This window comes from Mesoplodon bidens, assembly GCF_964165515.1.
Source record: "Mesoplodon bidens genome assembly, chromosome: 5".
Classification (NCBI taxonomy): Eukaryota; Metazoa; Chordata; class Mammalia; order Artiodactyla; family Ziphiidae; genus Mesoplodon; species Mesoplodon bidens.
In genome coordinates, this window is record NC_138161.1 from 111,246,284 (window position 1) to 111,267,332 (window position 21,049).

The window sequence follows — 21,049 nt, forward strand, 5'->3', positions numbered from 1 at the left end:
CATGCCTTGTGGAGACGTTGAAAGAGTTTAAAGAAACAACAAAAAATGGAGGCTTTTGAAAGGTTCAAAGGGTTCCTTCATAAACCTAGAATAACCAGAAATCTCACTATACTGACTCCATGCAGAATTCAGACATTAAAACTGTTACTCAGGGCTTCCCTGGTGGCGCAGTGGTTGAGAGTCCGCCTGCCGATGCAGGGGACACGGGTTCGTGCCCCGGTCCGGGAGGATCCCACATGCCGCTGAGCGGCTGGGCCCGTGAGCCATGGCCGCTGAGCCTGCGCGTCCGGAGCCTGTGCTCCTCAACGGGAGAGGCCACAACAGTGAGAGGCCTGCGTACCGCAAAAAAAAAAACAAAAACAAAAACTGTTACTCAGTGTCAGTCTCATAAAGTTAAAAATTCAGCTACTAATGACCACCAACTCTACCCAGGCACTTTGCTATGGAATTTTACTCCATTTTCAAAAGCTGGAAGTGTGTGGGAAGAATATTAAAACAAACATACAGAAAAACCATACACTACTGTATGTTGCTAAGTCCATTAGATGTATTCCTGAGAAGATTCCCCCCCCAAAAAAAAACATGACAGGGAGATGGAAACATTTGGAATATACTAGGGAAGGAAGGAAAAAAGTATGAAAGACAACATTTATTAAATAATACCTATATGACAGATTCTCTACTTGGGGCTTTCACACGTATTTTAACTTTCACAGTCTAGCTAAACAGGCAGGCAAAATTGCCATTTGTACACAGGAGGAAACTCTGACTTATAAAACAGTTACTGTCTAGGCCACACAACTAGGTAAGTAACTGATTAGAAGCAAGATCTGCCCAACTTTTAAAGCCTAAGGCATTTCCACTCTCCTAGCTATTTAAAGAAATCCTTAATTGCTTTGGAGAAGCACATATCATCTTTTCCCAAGCAACTTACAGAATATCTCTTGCATAAATCCAGATATTTCTTCAATGTTTAATTTTAATAGAGGTGGGGGTAAGGATTTATATCTGCCTATAAATTAATTAGAAAAAAGGTCGGATTAATAGGCTTAAAGTCTATCAGGATATACAGTAGAAACTAGTAAATTTCATTCATCTTGGGATAGTAGAAAAGCTGATTTACAAACAGTATTACAAGTACTAGATTATTTATGATTTTTAAGGCAAAGGTACCATTTTCTTTCTTTTTTTAATAATATTTATTTATTTATTTAGCTGCATCGGGTCTTAGTTGTGGCACACGGGACCTTCGTTGCAGCATGCAGGAACTCGCCTCGTGTCGTGTGGGCTTCTCTCTAGTTGCGGTGCGCGGGCTCAGTAGTTGCAGCACGGGGGATTAGTTGCCCGGGGGCATGTGGGATCTTAGTTCCCTAACCAGGGATCCAACCCAAGTCCCCTGCATTGGAAGGTGGATTCTTAACCACCGGACCACCAGGGAAGTCCCCAAAGGTACCATTTTCAAAGTGCATTTGTTGCATCTGAATGCACCTTCAAGATTTTTCCTCTTAAATATTAACTTACTTGGTTATTGCGGCCTGAACTGGCTCTGGAAATTGACCCCTTTTTAATCACAAAATGCCAGTGCTGGAAGAGTCTTCAGGTATAAGTCCAGTTGTTTAAAAATTCTTTTTGGCCTAGTAATCCTTTCTTCAAATAAATTTGGGAACTTAATATGTAAATACAAAAGCAGAACTGCACTGACTGACAGATACTAGTCTAATATTCTCGTTTTAAAGACAGAGAAACTCACCTGATTTGTACTGACTTTCCTTTCCCTATCAAACGTTGTCACTTTATTGTAATTACTACTGCACTGTATACATCTCCCCCTACTGCAATGCAAGCTCCACGAGGGCTGGATCCACAGGGCCTAGCACAGCACTTCTGCCCACGGACTCGGGCCCAAAGAAGTGAATCAACTCGCTTGCCCAGCCCTGAGTCATAAAGAAACTCTAGCCCAATCTAGTCCATTATCAAAAATGTTTGTAAAACGAAACTAGTCTTCCTCCCCTTTCCACGTCCCCCGAGGACAACAAACTATGTATTCTAAATTGGGGTTCTCACACCTCATAGGGCATTTAGGCTTTGCTGGCCCCGCAGTGGTCAGAAGCTTCACGCATTCCAAGAGCATCCCAAGACTCTTCACGTCTGTACTTTACAATATTTTAGTAATAGTGCGGCCAGTCCCTCCTCAGAAAGACAAAGCCCGACTCTCCAGAGAACCAGGAGCAGCCACAAAGCAATGAAGACGGGGGGCGGGGCGGGGGGAGTAGCAGGAAGCTTGCGGCCTTTGTTTTTAACCTCCTGCAGCTCACCCTACAGTTCTAGGGTCGCGAGAAGTACGTTTGTAAAGCGCGGAAGGGAGAGTACTAGGGAGCCTGGAGTGCTCCCCACCCTCTCGGCCCTAAACCCCGCCCTCACCCCTGAAGCCCCGCCCTTCCCCTTACCAGCGTCGGTGAAGGTGGTGTTGAAGGCTATGGCTGGCGAGCAGGTGAGTCCAGCCGCCTCCCAGAGGAGTAGCCAGACCACCGCCCGGACGGCCACGGCCGGGGGAGCCAGGACGCCGGAGAACGCGCGCCCCAGAAGAGCGCGCGGGGACAAAATGCGGTCGGAAGAACCTGCACACGCCTCACACCACTCCTAGAGCACGCTGTCACGGAGTTAGAGACCGGGACGGAAGACTCAATGCGCGCACGCCAGCGGTCCAGCCGTTACCCTGCTCCCCGCATCCCCGGCCCCCGAAAGTTCCGGCGTCAAGGAGGCCGCGGTACCGCCCCCTCGTCGGCCCGCCCCTTGCACTCCCGGTCGGGGGCGGAGCGAGGAGCGGCGGAAGCGCCGTGACGTGTGCCAGGGCAGTTGCTCTAGGGGCCGCTCCGCGGGACCCCAGCATGACTCTGAGCTCCGCGCGTTGTCCTGGGAACAGCCTAGCCCAGCTCCCGGCGTCCACCTCCACTTCCAGGTATTTGCACATGCGGGCCTCCTGCCGGGGAATTCACCCCACGGTGCGGAGCTGTGGCTGTCGCCTCTTTCTGCAGCGCCAGGCTGCGCCTGGCCTCAAAGTCGAGTGCTCCTAGGTGCATTACGGTTAGTGGAAACACCCCCTCACGGAGATTTTAGACGTTGACCTGCAGAAGATGCATTTTCTGTACTTATCTATGGGTAAGAAAGTCAGTCTTGCACTAGTGGGGGCGTGGATAGGGAGAGGATCGTCTACCTGATGGCAAAATCCGTACACTTTAGGTGCTGTGGGGATGCTTGGCAAGATTATGCAGGTCACTGATCCTTGAGGAGAAAAGTATTAATGTCTAGAAAGAAGTGCTGGGTAAATGTGTCGTCTATCTTCATGAATTGAATATGTAAGCAGAGCTGGAGAGTATCCAACGCAGATTGGAACAGAACGGAGGGCTCTAGGCTGGATGTCTTAAAGAGGAAAGATGTCAGAAGATACTACCTAAAACTGAAGATAGCAGTATAACCATGCTGTTAAGAAATATGAAGATAAATTTTGGAAGAAACATTTAAAAGAATTGAAACTCGTTACCTATGGAGAGGGGAAGGGGAGAGGACAACAGTTTTTTGTTATACGCCTCATAGAATTATGTTATATTTTAAACAGAATACAAACATTACTTTAATAAAAATAAAAGTTTAGTTTTAAAAAGAAAGAAAAGAGTGTAGTCATAAAACTACATTATTGAGCATCACTTGCATATATCATTTATTAATACAGCCATTTGCTTGAGTGTATGGAATTTGTATTGTGCTCAGGAGGATCTTCTAGAAAGTTTACTAACAACAAGTTTTAGTGAGGTGAACTGGGAGTAGTAAAGAAGAAAGAGGTGGAGTGGGATCGTGGCATCAGATCAGAGGCAGAGCACAATAATTGGATAACACAGTTCTTTATATATTGGGTTGGCCAAAAGGTTCCCTTGGTTTTTAAGTAAAAGTAAAAGACACACTTTTCCAAAAAATATTTATTTCTTTCTTTATTTCGGCTGCACCAGGTCTTCATTGAGGCAGGTGGGCGCTCTTAGTTGCTGCATGCAGACTCCTAGTTACGGCATACATGCAGGATCTAGCTCCCCAACCAGGGAACAAACCCAGGCCTCCTGCATCAGGAGCGCAGAGTCTTACCCACTGGACCACAAGGGAAATCCCACATTTTTCATTTTTCATTTTTACCAAGAACTTTATTGAACAACGTATTCACCATTTTGTTCCACTACTTTCTGCCATTTTTCAGGCAACTCAATAATTCCATCTTCCCAAAACCTTTTATCCTTTTGAGCAAAGAACTGTTCTAGGTGCCTTTTACAGTCTTCCAGAGACTTGAAATTTTTTCCATTAAGAGAATTTTGTAAAGACCGAAATAAATGGAAATCCGAAGGTGCAATGTCTAGTGAATATGTTGGATGAATCAGAACTTCCCAGCCAAGCTGTAACAGTTTTTGCCTGGTCATCAAAGAAACATGCAGTCTTGCATTATCCTGATGGAAGGTTATGCGTTTTCTGTTGACTAATTCCGGATGCTTTTTGTCGAGTGCTGCTTTGAGTTGGTCTAATTGGGAGCAGTACTTGTTGGAATTAATCGTTTGGTTTTGCGGAAGGAGCTCATAATAGAGGATTTCCTTCCAATCCCACCATATACACAACATCACCTTCTTTGGATGAAGACCAGCCTTTGGTGTGGTTGGTGGTGGTTCATTTCGCTTGCCCCACCATCTCTTCTGTTCCACATTATTGTACAGTATCCACTTTTCATCGCCCGTCACAATTTGTTTTAAAAACGGAACGTTTTCATTACGTTTAAGTAGAGAATTGCATTCGGAAATACGGTCAAAAAGGTTTTATTCGCTTAACTTACGTGGAACCCAAACATCAAAGCGATGAACATAACCAAGCTGGTTCAAATGATTTTCAATGCTTGATTTGGATATTTTGAGTATGTCGGCTATCTCCCACATGGTTGATTGTTCTCAATTAATGTCTCGATTTGATGGCTATCAACTACAACTTGTGTACCCGACCGTGGAGCATCATCCAGCGAGGAATCTCCAGCACGAAACTTGGCAAACCAGTTTTTACACGTTCGATCAGTCATAGCACCTTCTCCATACAATGCACAAATCTTTTTTTTGCGTTTCAGTTGTGTTTTTACCTTTCTTGAAATAATAAAGCGTAATATGCCGAAAATGTTGTTTTTTTCCCCTATTTTCTATATTAAAACGGCTACACAAAAATTCACCAATATTAATGCACACTGATATGACGGCTGTCACAATACAGTCTAACAAAACTGTTTCAAATGAAGTTAAAGACAACTAAGCGCTACTAGAGCCAGCTTATGGAACGAACGAACTTTTTAGCCAACACAGTATAATCCATTTCCTAAGAGTAAAAATTTTCACATCCAATAGGAAGGGGTGAATAATATAGGTTATGGTATATGCATAGGACAAAACATTTGCAGTCATAAAAATTTGCATTTTAGAAAGACATTTAGTGGCAAAATTATATAGGTTGTTAAATTTAAAAGGCAGGACTTTAAAAAGAATGAAATAATGCCATTTGCAGCTACATGATGAACCTAGAGAGTATCATACTAAGTGAAGTAAGTCAGAAAGAGAAAGACAAATACCATATGATATCACTTATATGTGGAATCTAAAATATGACACAAATGAACTTACCTACAAAACAGAAACAGACTCACAGAGAACGGACTTGTGATTGCCACGGGGGAGGGGGCGTAGGAGAGGGATGGATTGGGAGTTTGGGATCAGCAGATGTAAACTATCATGTATAGAATGGATAAACAAGGTCCTACTGTATAGCACAGGGAACTATATTCAATATACTGTGATAAATCATAATGGAAAAGCATATGAAAAAGAATATATTTATATTTATTACTGAATCACTTTGCTGTATAGCAGAAATTAACACAACATTGTAAGTCAACTATACTTCCGTAAAATAAAATTTTGTAAAAATGTAAAAGGTAGGAAACAGTATGTATGATATAAAAACATACTATAGCTAAAAAAAAAAAACCAAAAAAAAAATCCAAACACAAACAAACAAAAAAGTATTCCTAGAAAGACTGGAAGGAATCAGGGATGATTATTTTGTATGTCTCTTCCTCCCCCTTCCCCACTTCCATCCCAGTTTTCTACAATGAACATGTATTAAGTAAACGTGTTCCTAGTGATTCTCTAACAGAACTGAATTTATGAAGGTATCATCCCTATGCTGCTTTACCTCCAGGTTCTTTGACATTTGCAAATCTTTCTGAGAATATCATAGTCACATCTAAAGCAGTCCCTATAATTAAGTATATTTTGGCATTGAGAGCAGGGAAGGGAAGAGGGAATGGAGAGTATTAACCTTTAAAATGGTTGTTTCAAATACTGTATGCTAACACACATATATGGCATCTTAAAAAACGGTACTGATGAACCTAGTGGCAGGGCAGGAATAAAGATGCAGACGTAGAGAACAGACTTGAGGACAAAGCAGGGGAAGGGGAAACTGGGATGAAGTGAGAGATTAGCACTGACCTATGTACACTACCAAATGTAAAATGGATGGCTAGTGGGAAGCTGCTGCATAGCACAGGGAGATCAGCTCGACACTGTGACGACCTAGAGGGGTGGGATAGGGAAGGTGGGAGGGAGATGCAAGAGGGAGGGGGTAAGGGGATATATGTATACATATAGCTGATTCACTTTGTGGTACAGCAGAAACTTATACATTGTAAAACAATTATACTCCAATAAAGATTAAAAAATAATAAATAAATAAATAAATAAATAAATAAATAAAATGTTTCTTGTAACTGAAAAAACATCCTGTAGTGAGACAAATAAGTTGAAATAAAAGCCATGTAAGCTTTATTGCCTCAAATATGTGGAGGCTAATTATGCCTTTTTTGATCAGACTTCTAAACTATGAACACTTAGAGGATGTACAGGGGCTGTGTCTTCTATTAACACATTGAATTAAACAATGGAATACCTACTACAGTCCAGGTATTGTGCTGGGGATATTGTGGTGAACAGTGGATATGTTCCCTGCCCTCATGAAGCATATAGAATAGAAGGAAAAGAAAAGTGATAAAGTAAGTAGTTACAAAAAATTCAATGAGTAGAATGATTGGGGAAGTACAAAGGAGAGAGGTCTGGTCTAGTGAACCCCTCAGGACATAATGTGTAATATTAAAAAACTCTTAGTACCTTGACATAGAGGGTGCTTGTACATACTTGTTTAATTGATAAACAAAAAAGATCCTGTAAGTTGATTCTTGGGCTGACTCAGAGGTTCATATACAGTCTTTGGTTAAGAGTACAGTACACGAAGAGATCCAAAGTGAACTGCATTTCTAGGTTCGTGTGTGAACAAATCTACACCCCTCAATGAACCAGGGATTCTATAGACTAAAGATAACCTGGGGCCAAACTGAACTTTCCAGGTAGCTCTTGAAATACTGAGCTTAAGCTGACTATGCATCTCCAGAACTGGAGTAGATTCAGATCTGCTGGGGAGGAAAAGTAGAGGAGAATGTGATTTATCCAACACTTAATTTTTTTTCCACTTTAGCAGGAAGTCATTATGCGACTAACCCATTTTCATCAGATTTCTTCTGATTTACTGTGAAGTATATGTGAGAATGATGTGCACTGCCAAGAAATGTGGAATTAGGTTCCAGCCTCCGGCTGTTATCTTAATCTATGAGAATGAAATGCAGGGGAAAAGTCGCCAGCGCATCATGCCTGTCCGAAACTTTTCAAAGTATTCAGGTATCTTATGTTTTATCTTGCCTCCTATCTTAAATATTCGCTGAGTCAGTTTATAAGAACGATTTGAGTCTCATGTAATGGAATGACATGGCCTTCAGAGTTAGACCGACCAAGGTTCAAGTCGTGACTGTCAGGGTAGGTGTGAAATCTTGGCTAAATTACTTAATCTTGGTGAGTATCAGTTTCCTAATCTGTAAAAGGAAATTGATAATCCCACCCTTTGAGATCTGCAGTGTGGGTTAAATGAGATAGCATTATTCAGTAATATTAATTCCCTTCTCTCCCTCCAAGTGTGTTTTTTATTTGTAATCTTGATATTTTCTTGGTACCAGTACTAATATCTAAAGCTGTAATACTACTTTTTCTCCTCAGATGTTTTCTCCAGTTGAAAGTATTTAACATCTCCTCAAAGTGATTTTAAGTTACAGAAATAAAAAATACATCCCTCCTTCCCCCATCACACTCAAAGCTGTATATAAAGAAATAGTTCTGTAAAATAGTTCATTCCCAAAAGCCAGTTAGCTACTGACTATAATGACAGGTAATGGTTTCAGTAACTTGTGATACCTGAATAGTCTGTGGTGTTGCGTGTGGTATAATAGTTTTGTTTCTCCCTCCTAGATTGCAGCAGAGCTGCTGAACAATTAAAGAATAATCCACGACACAAGGGTTACCTGGAACAGGTATCCCTGAAGCAACTAGAGAAGTTATTCAGTTTTTTACGAGGTTACTTGTGGGGGCAGAGTTTGGCAGAAACAATGGAAAAAATTCAGCGGGAAACCACCATTGATCCTGAGGAAGACCTGAACAAACTAGATGACAAGGAACTTGCCAAAAGGAAGAGCATCATGGATGAACTTTTTGAGAAAAATCAGAAGAAGAAGGATGATCCAAATTTTGTTTATGACATTGAAGTGGAGTTCCCACAGGATGAACAACTACAGTCCTGTGGCTGGGACACAGAGTCAGCTGACGAGTCCTGATAACCAAAAACTAAAAAAAAAATTATCAGGTAGTAGAAAATCCATGTTTATACAAGACCATAGATTGGTTGTAGAAAAATCTGTAAAGAACACTATGCATATTGGGTCACGTTTGGATTGACCATGTTACTTTTCAAAACCAAGATATGTAGAGCATCTACTATGTAGGTGCATATGGAATATAGGGAAAACAGAATATAGGAATCTGCCTTTAAGGAGCTTACAGTCTAATTGGAAGATAAGTCAAAAGCTTATGAAAAGCTAGTTTAATGGTATTAGGCAGCATTAGATCTAAATGCCTGATAAAGGCTAGAGAGGATCAGAACCTAGATTACGGTAGGGTAGAATAGTCAGGGAGGACTTTGTCCATCGGTGGCAAGATGGTACTTTGCCTGGCCCTTGAAATGGTAGTATTTGGATAGAAGCTTATATAGGATTCCAGATTAAACTGGGAGGAAAAAAGGGGGGATGTTGCAGGGGATTGGTAAAGAGATAGGAATTAGAATGTTTTATTTGAGGAACAGTAAGCAAATTATAGTTTGATAAGATCAGAGGGCGTATATGGTTGCCAACAATGCATATATGCATCGTTTTTATATCTATGTAACTCTGGAGTAGAAGAGTACCCCTGCAGAGTGCCCTGCGGCTTCAAGTGGATGTAATCTGATGGATAGCAGGGGAACTCTGCCCCATCCCCCTGCCCCAGTATCAGGAAATATGTACTAAAGACATTCTGAAACCCTGAACCTCTTCCCATAAGTAAGAGGTTTGTTTGTAAAATGGGAAATCTACCCATAATAAATGAACATATGTACAGCCAGTTTAGGCCTGTTCATGAGTTTGTATCTCCAAAGAGAAGATCGTTGTTGAACAAGGTTATATATGTACAGATATATCTTTCTTCATATTAGAATATTTAATTGGTAGAAATCCTGTTTTCTGCAAGGAAATTAATACCCATTAAATAAAGCTATAAAAGTTACTCATTCTTTCCACCTGTCCATCCCTACTCTCTTTACCATTAAAAGTCTCATTAAAGAGGTCATTCTTATAGTGATATCACCAAGGACTTAAGATGGCCATGTCTCAAATGTATATTTGTCAAAGGTAGCAAAACAATTTTCAGAACTGGAGATCCTTCCATAACTACATACTATTTCACTGTATAGATGTAGATGATATATTTTAAAAATTGACCTTAGGCTGTTTTCCCCTTTCACTATTACAAGCAATACCACAGTAAATAACCTTGTACATTCCCTATTTTGCTGAACTAAAAATGACGCCTGGAGGGGAATTACTGGGTATGTGCATCCTGAATTTTAATAGATATTGCTAGATTGTCCTCCAAAGAGATTCATTCATTCATTCAGTAATGTACTTAATAAGCGCCTACAACATGCTGAGCCTGTACTGTTCTAGAGTCTGGGGATGCAGCAGTGTGCACAACAAAGTCCTTGCCTTTACAAGGTTTACGGTCTGCTTGGAGGGGAGAGACAATAAATATACATAGAATGATGTCACATGATAAGTGCTCAGAGTTCAAAACAGGTAAAAAGAGAATGATGGGGGCTTCCCTGGTGGCGCAGTGGTTGAGAGTCCGCCTGCCCATGCAGGGGACATGGGTTCGTGCCCCGGTCCGGGAAAATCCCACATGCCGCGGAGCGGCTAGGCCTGTGAGCCATGGCTGCTGAGCCTGTGCGTCCGGAGCCTGTGCTCCGCAATGGGAGAGGCCACAACAGTGAGAGGCCCATGTACCGCAAAAAAAAAACCCAAAAAAACAAAAGAATGATGGTACGGGCGCCACTATTTTTGATAGGGCCTTCAGAGAAGGCCACACTGAAGAGGTGACATTTGAGCAAAGGCCTGAAGGAGGTAAGGAAAAATTGATGTGCATTTCAGGGGTAGCGGAGAATGATAAGTGCATAGGCCCCCAGGGCTGGAGCGTGCTTGGTATATTTGAGGAAGAGTAAAGTGGCCAATGTGGCTAATACAGATTGAGCAAAAGAAAAAGGATAGGAGATGACGTTGGAGTGTATTTTACCAACACACGGTACTTACCATGAAGGTTGTAGCAATTTATACTATAAGAAATACGTGAGTACCTGTTTTCCCCACATGCTCACTGACAGAGTTATCAAACTTGATCTTTGTCAATTTTATAATTTAAAAATGGTATCTCATAGTTTTAATTTTTATGTCTTTTCTTATGAGTGAGACTGAGCGTCTTCATACACTTTTTATGAAATAAGCCATTTTTTTATGAAGTAAAAAATGTTAAGTCCTTCACTCAGTTTTCTATTACTTGTCTTTTTCTTATGGATTTGTAAAAAGTTATTCATTAAGGAAAGTAGTTCTTGGTTTATGATATGAGTTGCAGATACTTCCACCTTGTCATCTGTTTTTTGACTTTGTTTATGATATTTTTTCCAAGTCTAATTGATCAATATTCTTCTCTATGCTTCTGCATTTTTGTGTCATATTTAGAGAGGATTTTTCACTCCAAGACTTTTTGTTTTAATCCCATGATTTTTTCTGTACAGGAATTAATTTTGCTGTAAAATATGAGATTACTTTTTTCTAGATGCCCATCCCACTGTCCCAACACCACTATCTATTGAATTACCTGTCTTTCCCTACACTGACTTGAAATGCATCCTTTATCATATACGAACTTTCCATATGTATCAAAATAATTATCTTTTGATTATGTTAATGTCATCTGCCCCACACTTCCGAATCCATGTTTTGGGTTTTTTTTTTTTAATGTTTATCGAGTACATCTATGTTCACTAAATTAAGAACTATAGGAAGATGCAAAATGGGCCATAACTTTCGCCTTTGAGTTGTTAACATAGTTCAGCCAAAGCAACAAAACTAACGTGCAATAGAGGTACTGACTAACTAGAGCAGAAGGGGGTGATCATATGAGCTGAGTAGCTATTGCGTTTTTTCCTCCGTGTACCTTGTTCAAAGCTAATTCTTCTGCTTAGCTCTTTTAAGTGTTTTTTCGATTATAGAATTAATACATATTCACTGTTCATTATCTTAAATTTTTAGGCAAATACCAGAGTGTAAAAGTGAAATGGGAATATTTCCCCTCACCTTCTCTCAATTCCCACTCCGCAGAGAAATTAGCTTCCCTAGAGCGCTCTGGATTCCATCTTCTCTTATGACCCGGCTTTATCAATTATTCTTTCTCTCTCTCTCTGCCCCTGTCTTTCTCATTTTCACTTTCATTCTCTGCTGGCTTTCTCTGCAGTCTGTCAACGTACATAAGGCTCCACCATACTAAAACAAGAAAACACATCGCCTTCTCTTTCTTTACCTAATATGGCATCTAACCAAATTTTAGCTCATTTAGTTTGTTAGATAAGTCTAACCACCATCCTCCCCTCTCCCTCCCAACCCCATCCCATCCCCTTTAGAGCTGATCTGGCTCTAATCCAAGTGTAGAGATGTATGCTCAGGCTATGAAGCTCAATACTTTGAGAGCTGCCCTGAATATTCAATTTGGCCCTGGGTTATCCTCAGTCTGTTGGATCCCTAGAATCTCTGGTTCATTGAGTGGTGAAGGTTTGTTCACATGTGAACCTGGAAATGCAATTCAGTTTGGACCTCTTAGTGTACTGTACGCTTAACTAAAGATTGTATGTGAATCCCTGGACCAGCCCAAGAATTGACCTAAAGGTTTTTTTTTTTCTATTTCCCAATTAAGCAAGTATGACTCAAGCACCCTGTATGTCAAAGTACTGTGAGTGGTCACTGTAAAACATTATGTCCTGAGAAGTTCATCAGATCTGTCTCCTTGTACTTTTGGGACTATTTTATTCATCAAGTTTTTTGTAATTATTTAATCACCTATCTATATTTTGACAGAAGCAGTGGGTGAAAACTGAGGAAAGGCAAGTAGGTCTCTATTAATGTTCAAGGATGAATCTTGAAGGGAGTAATTAGGATGGAAGTTACAGGATATTAAAAAGGAAATAGAAGACCATACACCTACATGAAAAAAGCTAAAACTATCCAACTTTTAGAAGAAAATAAAAGAGAAAATCTCTATGACCTTGGTGTTTTAGCCAGATCAGGCTGCTATAACAAAATACTATAAACTGGGTGGACTATAAAAAAAACAGAAATTTATTTCTCATAGTTCTGGAGACTGGAAGTCCAAGATCAGGGTGCCACCATGGTCAGCATGATTAGTTTGGTCAGTTTCTGGTGAGAACCCTCTTCCAGGTTGCAGACTATCAACTTCTGGTTGTATTCTCACATGGTGGAGAACAGAGAATAGCAAACAAGCTCTCTTCTGACTTTTTTTTTAAAAAAGCATGAGCTTTCCCTAACCTTTAAAGCTGCCCCTTTCCAGATGTCCTGGGAGCCTCCACAAAATAAATACTCAAAAAGTGTTTATTGAATGAATGCATTTATTCCATCCCTTCTCCAATCTTTTTCAATCTCCATCTCTACGTGGGTTTGAAGAGGTTTTGTGCATATGTTTGACCCTTCTTGTTCGTTCTTAGAACAAATGACCTGTAGATGTTGATTCTATTCTATTTCCTATTTTTTAAACAGTTTTATTGAGGTATAACTTATATACCTCAATATATATACCACAAAATTCACCTGTTTTTAAGTGCACAAAATCAATGTTTTTGGTGAAATGTCTAGGCAAGTCTTTTGCTCATTTAAAAACTGGGTTGTTTTTCTTATTATTGACTTGTAAGAGTTCTTTATATATGCTGGATACAGGTTCTTTTTCAGATATATGATCTGCAGATATTTTTCTCAGTCTGTGGATTGACTTTTTATGTTCTCAATGTTTTCTTTGAAGTATAAAATTTAAAATTTTTGATGAAGTCCAATATATCATTTTATTTTCTTCTATAGATCATACTTTTGGTGTCAATTCTAAGACCTCTTTGCCTAACCTAAGTGTTATGAACTGAATGTATCTGCTATTCCAAAATTAATTTGTTGAAACTCTACCCCTCAATGTGATGGTATTAGGAGATGGGGACTTTGGGATGTGATTAGGATTAGATGAAATCATGAGGGTGAAGCTCTCATGAATGGGATTAGTGCCCTTAAAAGAGTCAGAAGAGGAGACTTCCCTGATGGCACAGTGGTTAAGAATCTGCCTGACAATGCAGAGGACATGGGTTCGAGCCCTGATCCAGGAAGATCCCACATGCCACGGAACAAAGAAACCCATGTGCTACAACTACTGAGCCTGCGCTCTAGAGCCTGTGAACCAAAACTACTGAGCCCACGTGCCACAACTACTGAAGCCCACGTGCCTAGAGCCCATGCTCCGCAACAAGAGAAGCCACTGCAACGAGAAGCCCCCGCACCGCAATGAAGAGTAGCCCCTGCTCACTTCAACTAGAGAAAGCCCGCGCGCAGCAACGAAGACCCAACACAGCCAAAAATAAATAAATTAATTAATTTTTTAAAAGTCTACAAATAATAAAGGCTGGAGAGGGTGTGGAGCAAAAGGAACCCTCCTACACTGCTGGTGGGAATATAAATTGATGCAGCCACTATGGAGAACAGTATGGAGATTCCTTAAAAAACTGAAAATAGAATTACCATATGACCCAGCAATCCCACTACTGGGCATATACCCAGAAAAAACCATGATTCAAAAAGACACATGCACCCCAATGTTCATTGCAGCACTATTTACAATAGGACATGGAAGCAACCTGAATGTCCATCACAGAGGAATGGATAAAGAAGATGTGGTACATATATACCATGGAGTATTAGCCATAAAAAAGAATGAAATATTGCCATTTGCAGCAACATGGATGAACCTAGAGATTGTCATACTGAGTGAAGTAAGTCAGACAGAGAAAGACAAACATCGTATGATACCACTTATATGTGGAATCCTAAAAAATGGTACAAATGAACTTATCTACAAAACAGAAACAGAGTCACAGATGTAGAAAACAAGCTTATGGTTACCAGGAGGGAAAGCAGGGTGGCTTGAGAGGGATAAATTGTGAGGTTGGGATTGACATATACACACTACTATATATAAAATAGATAACTAATAAGGACCTACTGCATAGCACAGGGAACTCTACTCAATACTCTGTAATGACCTATATGGGACAAGAATCTAAAAAACAGTGGATATATGTATATGTATAACTGATTCACTTTGCTATACACCTGACACTAACACATAACTGTAAATCAACTATACTCCAATAAAATTTTATAAAAAAATAAAGGAAAGGGAAGAATAAGAGAGAAGACTGATGATAGTCCAGTTATGATGTCAGGGGCAGGTTCATGATTTCAGTCTTTTTTTTTTTTTTTTTTAATTAATTAATTAATTTTTGGCTGTGTTGGGTCTTCGTTGCTGGACGTGGGCTTTCTCTAGTTGCGACAAGTGGTGGAAGCTACTTTTCGTTGCGGTGTGTGGGCTTCTCATTGCAGTGGCTTCTCTTTGTGGAGCGTGGGCTCTAGGCATGCAGGTTTCAGTAGTTGCAGCACACGGGCTCAGTAGTTGTGGCACATGGGCTTAGTTGTTCTGCGGCATGCGGGATCTTCCCGGACCAGGGCTTGAACCCATGTCCCCTGCGTTGGTAGGCAGATTCTTAACCACTATGCCACCAGGGAAGTCCAGTCCTCTTCTTGATGAGCCAGGCAGAGCCATCAGATTATAGTGAGACTGAGGAGAAGCCGGGGTAAGAGTGAGTAGTTAAGGTGAAAATGAAGGGTGAGCATGTCGATGAAAAAAATTAATCCACAGCCCATCTAAGAAAGAAATGGAAAAGTTTATTCGAATGAAACTGAGTATTATAACCCGGGAGGCAGTCTCTCAAAGAGCTCTGAGAACTGTTTGAAAGAGGTAAGGGGATTTTGGTGAAAGAGATATGTGCAACCAAGCACACATCTCAGTAGAAGGTTGCTACTAGCCATGGGGAATAGACATCTTAGTTAATGGTTTTAGTGCTTTTCTAAGTATGGGAAGATTCAAGAATCCGGGTTTATAAAAAATTTCTCCTGAAAGTATCTATCTGAGGGCCAGTTCTGTCAGCTTTCCCAGAGCACAGAGTGCCTCATACTGATCTTTCGCCCTGAATTCATTTCAGGGTGTATTGTAGGTCAGTGACTGCAGCAGTTAAGGACTTGATTCTTGAACTCAGTGGTGGGCAACGTTTTCTTTCTTTCTTTCTTTCTTTCTTTCTTTCTTTCTTTCTTTCTTTCTTTCTTTCTTTCTTTCTTTTCTTTCTTTCCTTCCTTCCTTCCTTCCTTTCTCTCTCTCTCTCTCTCTCTCTCTCTCTCTCTCTCTCTTTCTTTCTTTCAATTTTGGCTGCACTGGGTCTTCCTGGCAACATGCAGGCTCTCTAGTTGCGGCACTCAGAGAGTGGGCTCAGTAGTTGCAGGACACAGGCTTAGTTGCAGTGTGTGGGATCTTAGTTCCCCGACCAGGGATTGAAGCCAGACCCCCTGCATTGGGAGCGCGGAGTCCTAACCACTGGACCACCAGGGAGGTCTCAACATTCTTTGTTTATCGATCACTTCCCTTTCGATCTTAATTTCGACCAAGGTTTGGGAGGCATTTGGTGACCAATTTGTTCCAGAGCACTGGGAATGCTCATTCCCAGGTCAGGCAAGGATTTCATTGATAGGCCACTCAATGTGCTATTACTGGACTATGTCCTGTTAACAGCAGCCAAAAGCCTCTGGATTGCCTGTCTTACTAGTCTGTTATGGTCCAGGAAATGGCTCCCTCTTGTTGCTTCTTCCCGTATCTAGAGTTACACTATTACAATCATTGGTCTTATAGGACTATATATTTGGTCCATCATTTCAGGTCACTTAGGCATCATTAATTTTATCTGAGGCTCAGTCACATATTTGGTAATGCAAGAAATAATAATCTTGTAAAATAGGCAGAATACAAGTAATACAGCTAGTAACATTAATAAGGTCATAAGTAAGTATTTAAGCTAAGGACCTCCATGAAGTGTGGCCCAGTATCTCCCCAGGTTGTCTGACCAGTCTGTTCTGCACCGATCACTATCTTTTAAAAAAATATTTATTTATTTATATTTATTGAAGTATGGTTGATTTATAATGTGTTAATTTCAGGTTTACAGCAAAGTGATTCAGTTACATACACACACACACATACACACACATATATATTCTTTTGTAGATTCTTTTCACATATAGGTTATTACAAAATATTGAGTATAGGTCCCTGACCAATCACTTTTTTTTTAAATTAATTAATTTATTTTATTTTTGGCTGCGTTGGGTCTTCGTTGCTGCTCACAGGCTTTCTCTAGTTGCAGCGAGCGGGTCTACTCTTTGTTGTGGTGCATGGGCTTCTCATTGCGGTGGCTTCTCCTGTTGTGGAGCGTGGGCTCTAGGCGCACAGGTTTCAGTAGTTGTGGCATGCAGGCTCAGTAGTTGTGGCTCGCAGGCTCTAGAGCACAGGCTCAGTAGTTGTGGTGCACAGGCTTAGTTGCTCCGTGGCATGTGGGATCTTCCTGGACCAGGGCTTGAACCCATGTCCCCTGTATTGGCAGGTGGATTCTTTTTTTTTTTTTTTAGATGTTGCGGGTAGGAGTTTATTAATTAATTAATTAATTTTTGCTGTGTTGCATCTTCGTTTCCGTGCAAGGGCTTTCTCTAGTTGTGGCAAGCGGGGGCCACTCTTCATCGCGGTGCGTGGGCCTCTCACTATGGCAGCCTCTCTTGTTGCGGAGCACAGGCTCCAGACGCGCAGGCTCAGTAGTTGTGGCTCACGGGCCCAGTTGCTCCACGCCACGTGGGATCCTCCCAGACCAGGGCTCAAACCCATGTCCCCTGCATTAGCAGGCAGATTCTCAACCACTGCACCACCAGGGAAGCCCTGGCAGGCGGATTCTTAACCTCTGCACCACCAGGGAAGTCCTTGAAAAATTTTGTGTTTAAATTTTTCTTGTCTTGCCTTAAAATGTGATTTTTTATTTCATTAAGAAGAAGGAGAGGACTTCCCTGGTAGTCCAGCAGTAAAGAATCCACCTTCCAATGCAGGGGACGTGGGTTCGAGCCCTGGTTGGGGAACTAAAATCCCACATGCCACAGAGGAACTAAGCCCACACGTGGCAACTACTGAGCCCGCGTGCCTCAACTAGAGAGCCTGTGTGCCACAAACTACAGAGCCCATGCGCTCTGGAGCCTGCAGGCCACAACTAGAGAGAAGTCTGTAGGCCACAACTAGAGAGAAGTCTGTGCACCACAACAAAGAGCCTGAGTGCCACAATGAGAGATCCCGCCTGACAAAACGAAGATCCCATGTGCTGCATCTAAGACCCGACACAGCCAAAAATTTAAAGAAAGAAAGAAAGAAGGAAGGAAAGAAAGAAAGAAAGGAGGAGCTTTGTTCAGATGGAAGGGTGAGGTTGGATGTGTTCAACATAGATGGAGAAAGTAGAGTGTGGGGAGTCAAATGAAAACCTACAACCCAGGGGTCACAAACTGAAAAGGATCTCTCCTATCCTCACCTCCTCTCTCCTAGAAACAAACTAACAAAAGAACTTCCCCTGGCCAAGTTTACAAGAGTGTTAATGGCTGAATGAACAATCAGCCTTCAAGCTCAAAATTTCTAGCCTTTATGGCTGTAAAATCCTCTCAGTGGTTCACCATTTCACACTGTAGCAGATACTGTTATATAGCAGATTACCTACTCAACATCCTTTCACTTCCTTCACTGCCTGCAGAGGCCCAATACTGTTTGTTCAGGTATAATCCCTCCCACATAAGTCTCAGATCTAGAGGCAAAGACCGTTTGGTCTCAATAAATCCCAGTAGTTCCATTTCATTCTCTATGATTGGTTTAGAGATGGGCATGTTACCCAGTTCTAGCCAATGAGATGTGAAGGGGGATCTACAAGGACCTGTGAAATAGGTGTTCACTATTTTTTGGAGAAAAGGAGTCTCCTCTATTTCTCTGGACATGGTTGTATCTGAATATGACACCTGGAAATACTGCAGTCATTTTGTGGCCAGTCTGAGGATGATGCTGATCATTAATGAGGGCAGAACAGAGAGAATTACAGAAAGATGGAGCCAGAGCCCTGGCATACTGCACCTGGAGCCTGCCCTACCTTTGGACATTTTGTTACATTAAATAACAAAATTCCCCATTTTTAAGCCAATTTAAGTGGATGTTTTTCTCTTTTTTGCAGCCAAAAAACTCCTGTTAACAAAGGAACAAACCTCTTCCATTGGCCTCTTTCATTTGTGGACCCAGTATGGACAATGTGTGTTTTAAGGATAGACCCAGAGACCTCTGGGAAGAGATTGATACAGTGGACAGAGCAAAGCACAAGAGAGTGAGGAAGGCTAGGCAACTGGCAAGGGCAGTACAAAGCCGGGGACCTTGGACTCTAAGGCTGGGTGGAGTCCTGTGGAGCCAGGAGGAACTGAGTCAAATGTGAGGGGCTGAGCAATGAAAAGTACTAGAAAGGGTGGCATCAGAGGGCAGGTCTGGCAAGTTGTGACAGGTGAGCTTGGGAGAAAACAATAAAGCAATTGGGATAGAGAATGGATATTCTGAGTTAAGAGATCTCAGAAGTTTAGTAAGTCCTAGTGGTGATGAGATCCAGCATCTGAATTTGACAGACCAAGACTGATAGAGACAGAAATCCATAAAATCAAAAAAGTTATGGAGCCTTGTGAAATTAAGGAGTCTGGAGGAGCAGTAGCCCAGATGCTGAAAGATCCTGGGAATACTGATCGATGAAGGGCAAAGGGAAGAAGAAACTCAGCCAGTTCCTAAAGTCATTTGGGTAGGTATGAAATGCTTACTATGGTTTTGGGCAACTGCATCGATAATTTGAAGAAGAAAATGTAAAAGGATGGAATTAATATTACATGTTTAGGAAGAGGGAGAGAAAAGGTACAGAGGAGAAAATGATAAAAGATTAGCCGTTTTTTTTTTTTTAAGTCAGAAAAAAGTTCCTATATGTGTTCCACCAGAAGCAAAAAACAAACAAACAGACAAACAAACAAACAAAAAATTGGCAGTACCTGTTCAAGACAGGATTTTCTTTAAACTGAATAAATGATCCTTGTTCCTAACCTAGATATGGACACCCTAATGCATGATTATGGATCCAGGAACTTTCAGTTTCTGGTAAGAACTCTTAGGTTAGCAAATTTCATTAGGGCTGCCATTTTGACCTTGTTAATAGTAGTAGCATTACATAGTTGGGACAGCAAAATTACCATGTGCCTCTACATTTCAAAGGAAATCTTAACCAGAGCCAAGCAACTGTCATCACTATCATTAAATACTTGTTGATTCCACTGTTTCTCTTCCCTGTTATTAGATACTGGGTACTACATAATTTTCATGTTTTGGGTCTGATGGATTCTCCACCAACAAGAAACTTAGAGGTATCCATTATGTCTGATAATGAACCATAATAAAATGGATAAATTAAAATCCTAATGTAATCCTCAAAGTTCATTTTAGCCAAAACCTTTAAACCCTCCTCTCACTTTCCCTCTTTCCCTCCACTCTACACCAAACACTTTCACCCTGAAATTAGAGTTATCAACTAGTAACAAAAGAAGTTTTGTGAGATTTATGTTTTCTCTCTCATTATCCACTGTTCAACATTTGAAAAATACTAACACGGTCCAAAACAGGGAAAAGACTAACAGGAGAAATACATATAAACTTTATATTAATGTATATATGAAAAAAAAACTTGTGTTATGAAAAATTATCCCAAACTTAAAATAAGGCAAAACATGAGGGCCACATGTCTTTTCAATATTATACTATAGCATTGTGTAGAAGCTTTTCCAAAGATTGCTTAATTTTCTAGGACAATGTATCTGTGTTTGACTTTGAGGTTTACTATTTGATTGGAATCCAGACACTGTTAACATGAAATTTTCTGTCCAGTAAAGAAGATAACCTATAGGCTTACTTGCCTATAGGACATTAACCACTTTTGTATCTAACCTAGCAGTCTTATTCTAACATTCCTTTGTGAAAACCTATAAACACTTAGTCCTTCAAAATACTTTTGGAACCAGCTTTACCATCTTATTGGTCCCCTTCATCAATGAGTTAATGAATCTTAGCATGTGTTCATTTTATATTGGTTATGAGAATTACGTTTTTAAAATTTTGAAAATTATGTTTTGACACCTGGTAGCCCTTATGATAAAAGGATTAACATCTTTTTAGACTTTGGAAGCATGCTTTTGATATAATGTGCTGACATTTTAAAAACT

At 40.7% G+C, this 21,049-nt stretch overlaps 2 protein-coding genes across 3 annotated transcripts in view; one reads left to right on the forward strand and one right to left on the reverse strand.

Moving 5' to 3' along the window:
• PIGX (phosphatidylinositol glycan anchor biosynthesis class X) overlaps nucleotides 1-2,971 on the reverse strand; it is a gene marked incomplete at its 5' end in the record, with an annotated part of 33,044 nt that extends 30,073 nt beyond the window's left edge. The window contains 2 exons of the mRNA XM_081234718.1: nucleotides 2,448-2,640; nucleotides 2,696-2,971. Coding sequence (XP_081090844.1) covers nucleotides 2,448-2,640; nucleotides 2,696-2,971 — 469 coding nt within the window. The remainder of the gene's footprint in view (nucleotides 1-2,447; nucleotides 2,641-2,695) is intronic.
• Nucleotides 2,639-9,775, forward strand: CEP19 (centrosomal protein 19). 2 transcript variants are annotated; one of them, XM_081234791.1, is made up of 3 exons: nucleotides 2,639-2,959; nucleotides 7,600-7,799; nucleotides 8,421-9,775. In XM_081234791.1, the coding sequence occupies exons 2-3, from the start codon at nucleotides 7,670-7,672 to the stop codon at nucleotides 8,780-8,782; spliced, it is 492 nt and encodes a 163-aa protein (XP_081090917.1). In that variant the 5' UTR covers nucleotides 2,639-2,959; nucleotides 7,600-7,669; the 3' UTR covers nucleotides 8,783-9,775. The 2 variants fall into 2 exon arrangements, with proteins under 2 accessions (XP_081090917.1, XP_081090918.1); XM_081234792.1 differs by having other exon boundaries at nucleotides 7,603-7,799.
• Nucleotides 9,776-21,049: the final 11,274 nt, after the last annotated feature.